The sequence below is a fragment of the Fukomys damarensis genome, unplaced genomic scaffold (assembly GCF_012274545.1).
Source record: "Fukomys damarensis isolate Sample0158 unplaced genomic scaffold, DMR_v1.0_HiC HiC_scaffold_17, whole genome shotgun sequence".
NCBI classification, from domain to species: domain Eukaryota; kingdom Metazoa; phylum Chordata; class Mammalia; order Rodentia; family Bathyergidae; genus Fukomys; species Fukomys damarensis.
Genome location: NW_022900929.1, coordinates 32852668 through 32858063, shown reverse-complemented (window position 1 = coordinate 32858063; position 5396 = coordinate 32852668). Strand labels below are relative to the sequence as shown.

The 5396-nt window shown below is 46.9% G+C and overlaps 1 protein-coding gene across 13 annotated transcripts in view; it reads right to left on the bottom strand.

The window, feature by feature from the left end:
- Positions 1–5390, bottom strand: part of Ppip5k1 (diphosphoinositol pentakisphosphate kinase 1) — a 45974-nt gene extending 40584 nt beyond the window's left edge. For 9 of the 13 annotated variants that reach the window (XM_033764950.1, XM_033764953.1, XM_010624841.3 and 6 more), the window contains exons 1-6: positions 5022–5390; positions 2166–2258; positions 1708–1882; positions 1078–1273; positions 544–634; positions 235–320 (exon numbers count right to left, since the gene is read on the bottom strand). In XM_033764950.1, the coding sequence (XP_033620841.1) occupies positions 235–320; positions 544–634; positions 1078–1273; positions 1708–1854 (520 nt within the window). In that variant the 5' untranslated portion in view covers positions 1855–1882; positions 2166–2258; positions 5022–5390. Of the gene's footprint in view, positions 1–234; positions 321–543; positions 635–1077; positions 1274–1707; positions 1974–2165; positions 2259–5021 lie in introns of those variants that run through there. The other 4 variants (XM_033764952.1, XM_033764951.1, XM_033764954.1 and 1 more) reach the window with 4 other exon arrangements.
- Between the last annotated feature and the right edge of the window lie 6 nt (positions 5391–5396).

Below are 5396 nucleotides of genomic sequence, written 5' to 3'. Positions count from 1 at the left end.
AAAAAAAAAAAAAAAAAAAAAAGAAGAAGAAGTATCTATATATGGCATATAGATATGATAATACCTGCATAATAGGACCAAGCTCTGTCCAAAGAAACTGGACTCGTACTCTACCATAAGTCAGTACCCAAGCCCCACAGTATAGGTGGTATATAAGTGAGGCCTAGGGGACAGAAACTGAGCTAAGTCATGAAGAGTAAGGCAGGAAAGCACTGGGCAGGAATACATACTCACCCTCGGGCCGGGCAGGATCCCGGTTGAGCACAGCATACCGAGGCAGATCAATACCCTCTTCCTGCAGGATCCGGTACACCTCCCTCCTGTCACCCCCAAATAAGTTAGCTGGGAGTGGTAGGGGGTGGGTAACTAAGAGGAGAGGCCAGGGGTTTCATTTGCACAGGGACTGAAAGACACTGAGGCACAGAACTCCACAGGGTTTGGCACAAAAATGAAGTGTGTTTGGCTCTGCCCTCTCCCGGCATGTGTTCCCTAAGTGGGCATGATTTCAGGGTCATCATTCCATGGGTCCACAGAAAACTATACCTGTCTTGGATGTAATACTGCATGGCCAGATCATTGATAAGAAAGGGGTTTCGAAGCTTGGAGTAAGCAACAGCCTTGTCCAGAGGAAAGCCTGGGACAGAGAAAGAAAATAGGAAGCAAAGAAAGAAAGCAAAAGAGAGAGGGTGAGAAGAGAGCAAGAGACACAGAGAAACAGAAACATTTAAAAGCTAATTGCCACTGAGCTTCTCCACCCATTCAACCCATATCACTTCTCCTTCTGCCTAGCTTCTAAGTCTAGGATATTTAGCACGAAAAACATTTTTTAATTTAGGGTCCTTCCAGAGATCCAACTCTGTTGGAAATCCTAAGGGCCTTAGAGCTACCCTGGAGACAGAATGTGGGTCTAAGCTCTAGCTGGCCACTCCTCCAAAGTGTAGGAAAAGCAAATCCCTGGGCACTGTTCCCTACTGTGCTGGAGGAGCTGGTGCCTCTTTACTGATAAGACAGTAAAAAGCTCATCCCCAGCCCAGCATTCCCTCACCATCCTTTCACTTCTGCTTTCCAGACCCTGACCTTTGGAGTGGAAAGAGATGAGGCAGTGGCAGGATGGCCAGTTCTCCACGGGTTCATTGAGGATCACATCTTCTCCCAGGATGATCACGGTCAGATAGTCAAATCTGCAGAGTCGCTCTAGGATTTGGGTCATTGGCTTAGACTTAGATTTCTTGGTCATGGCACAGATGCCAACAATGATTTGAGGTTCAGGAGGCTGCAGGAGAAAGCACTATCAGGAATGCAAATCTTCTCACTTAGGTCCCCCTACGGGAAGGAAACACTGCCTCATCTCTCCAAGTTACAGTTTCCTGTCAGGACACTGGGTCTGTAGGGCAAAGGTGCCCACCTTTGGTCTAGGCTGGGGTATATCTAGGGATTTCCCACTGCCTACAGAATGAGTCTTCCCACTGAAGGAAGTGCAAGCAGAAGAGCCAGAGAACCAGTGACCCTGAGAACACAGGAGGAGTCGTAAGAGCTGGAGTTCTGAAGGGAGGCGGTCAACCTCTCTCCACCAGCTCCCCCAATCCTGGACAGGGCCTATTCAGCATAGGGTTTCTGCGAATTTGGAAAGAGGGTCTCCATCCAGCAGAATCACATCTCTTCTGACAGAGACCCAACACCAAGTTACACTGTCTTCCCCATGCTTACCACTTCATCCTCCTCATCCTCAAGCAGCTCACTGTCACTCTCCTCTGTCCTCATGCCTAGTCCGCGGGTACCCAACCACTCATCTCCAGCTCCAAGGAAGAAGTGGGCCGTGCTGCTCTCGTCCTCACTGGCCGGCAATGACCACATCCCCACTGGAATGCCCACTCATCCCGCTCTGCAGAGGTGGGTACCCCATCAGCTCAGAGTCCAAACCCCTCGGCAGTGGGTGGGAATAGGGTACGCAGAACTAGAAAATACAAAGGGAGCTACAAGGGTACAAGGGGAAACGGGAAACAAGGCTATAGGAAGGACGATCAACAAGAAAGGAGGCCATGGCTATGGTTTGAAATGAAGTCAGAGCCATGAAAGGAAAGGAAAGTCTTTTTCTTCCCCACTCACCCTACCCCACCCCACCCCAACCAAGACATCAGTAAGAAGATTGGGATGTGAAGCCTTACGGTGCTGGCATGTCCCTGATTCTGCCAGCAGGAAATGTTAACTCCGGGCAGCAATGGGAGAGGCAGTTCTTCAAGGAAGGCTACTGCAGACTCCTGCCAGAAAAGAAGGTAGAGTGACACCTCAAATTCTGGGTTCATTCTTACTGCTCTTAGCCTTTCTCAACCTCCCCACATCAGTGATGAACCAAAGATTTAATTCAAGAGCAGAGCAGTAAGACAACTCAGTTGCCTCTGTTCTTAAAGTCCACCTTCATTCCTACCAAGGATTAGTTCAAAAAACATTCCTTGAGGGAACCCTCCTTTCTATGCATTATATCAGCACATTAAAAGTCCTCTATGCTCCCAGCTCTAGGTTTAGGAAAAGAAGTGCAGTGCTAGTCAGATTGCTGATGATCAAGCATCTCCACAGCTGACGCCAGTCAATTCTCAAACTAAAACCACAAGGGCCAGGGATGTAGCTCAGTGCCTGCCTGGCAGGTGCAAGGTCCTGAGTTTGATTCCCAGTGTGGGGGTGGGGGCTGAAACCACAAGCCAGGTGTGGTGGCCCACGCTTATAATCCTGGCACTTGGAAGGCTGAAGCAGGAACATCACTCTGAGTTGAGGCCAGCCTGGGCTACATAAAGAGACCCTGTCTCAAAAAATAAAAACAAAAAAAGTAAACTGAAACTACAATGTTCTATCCACCATCCCAATACTACAAAACCAGTGTTGGCCTAGGGCAAAGTCTTTCATACCAGGAGCTACTGTGAGAAAACAAACAAAAAAAATACTACCTAAAGCTATATCAGTAGGACTGTGCTAAAACTAACTTCAGTCAGACCAAGTTAGCAGTTTCACTTCTGCATACATACACCTAGAGTTGTAGTTCTCAACCAGTTGTGATTTTCCTGCACAGGAAACATTTGATAGAGACACTTTGGTTTTAAATTCAGATGTTGCTACTGGCATCTAGTAAGTAGAGGGCAAAGTGCTGCTAAACATCACTGAGAGAGGGCCAGGGGTTTAGCTCAGTAGCACCGTGCCTGCCTCACAAACACAAGGTTGAGTTCCACCCCCCTCCACCCCACTTGCTCCCCCACAAAAACATTACTGAGCCAGGAATGGTGGCACAGGCCTATAATCCCAGTACTTGGGAGGCTGAGGCAGGAGGATCGCTGAGTTTGAAACCAGCCTGGACTACATAGTGAGTTCCAGGTCAGTCTCAACTACATAGTGAGACCCTGTCTCAAAAAACAAAAAACAAACAAACAAAAAAACACTACTGAAAGTATATAACGTTCCCACGACAAAGATGTCAGAATGTCCAAAATGTCAATAGCGCCAAAATAGAGACACCTGGCTGTTTCTCTGTAAGAATACATGAGCAAGGATATTCTTCACCTTTCTAACTTCACTGCTGCTCATGGGAAAACTGCAAACAATTCAGATGCCATAAATAAAAGAACAGATAAATACAATGCAGTATGTGAAATAACAAACAATAACTTTAAAAATGAATCAGAGCTACGTGCAACAGTTTCCAAATGCAAACCACAGATATGCACAGATTACAACTCTAGTTGTATGAATAAACATTACACATTTTATGACTGCATATATAATTAAAAGTATAAAAACACAGACTGGGAAGAAAGGCAACAAATTTACAATATAAGCTGGGCCTGGTGGTGCATGCCTGAAATCCCAGCACTCTGGGAGGGTAAAGCAAGAGAACAGCAAGTCTGAGCCAAGCCTACACAATTTTGCAAGTTAGGAAGACCCTGTCTCAAAATAAAGAGTTGAGGATGTAGCCCAGTACAAAGGCCCTGGTTTAATTACCAGTAACACACACACAAACACACACACACATACACACACTTATGACAGTGGCTACCTTTGAGGAAGAATGAATGGAAGAAAGATTCATGTGGTACTTCACAACATTACCTATCATGTTTATTTCCATTTTTAAATAGAACTGAAGCAAATACACAAAATGCTAACATATGTTAATAGTGAATGGTAGGAACATGAGCACCTGTTATTATTTCCCCAAAATAAAACTGAGTCATATAACAGCAATTTCCCTTCTCTCCCAAAGTTCTCAGAAACACTGATGGGCAACTCTTAATTAAAGCCACAAACTCAAGTCAATGAATTTAGTGTTCTAGGCTTTTAAAATAATCTCTAATAACTACTTTCTCTACTTTTATTTAACTCTCGCATTGCAACTGGGGTTTGTAGCTCTGATTAGAATGTCACAGGCGACTTTATATAGGCCTCCTCTTTCCCACTCTTCAGCATCTCCTCTCTCGACTGCTTAACCACCACAGCCAGTTGTGCTCTGAGGTCTCTCACAGGCTATTTCTTTGAACTTCTTTTTGGTGACCGGACTCAATTTCCATGACTTGTGGCATTCCCCAGGTTCCTGAATAGTTTCAGCAATTAGAATTTTGTTGCTCTGACGCAGGTGCTTTTTCTCGTGTCTTAAAATTCCTAACCCCTTGCCCTTTATCCCTTCATTTCTATTTGGTTTTTCTACTAAAAGTCACGCTCTTGAGATTCTATTGCAACTCTAGGGTGGGGAGGGGGGATAATAGGATAGGGAAGAAGAGTCTGTTCACAGATATGGGCTGAAGAGAGATGAAAGGCCAAATTCATAGTTAACAAAGCAAAAATAGAAGTCTGACAGAAATGGCTATGAAATAAGCTAGAATTTATATGTACCTCTGGGAGAAGCTAGATTTTAATGTGGCGCTCCCAAAACCACGTCCTTTCCCTATGCTCTCTCTCTCTCCCCATCCTTCTCCCAGCCTGTACCCTCGTTGCAAGAGCAAACCTCAGACTCTACCCTGGGCTAAAGGGCAGGCTCGTACAGTGAGCGGGGCAAGACAGGCAGGTGGGCGATCTTCTCCAGGGCACCTGCATTAAGCCAGTTCTGCGGAAAGGCGGCCGGAAAGAGAGCCGGGGGCAACCCCTTTGTCCTGGGCAATCCGGGGCTGCCTGCGCAGTCCTGCGGTTTTCTCAAATCTCCTCGCGGTTGGTGGCAGGCTCGTCACCGGTAAAGGAGGACTCCGACACAGACACTCTCGGGCTGCCCACGCTGTCTCTTCCCCCTTCAGGCAGCGGCTCCTCGTCTTCCTGAAGGGCACTTTCAGCCCCGGCACTCACGTCGTCTCCGGCCGCAGCTAGACTGCTCCGCCTCCCTCGGCGAAGGGCTCCGAGGTGCCGTGCCTTCCCCGGTCCCGGCC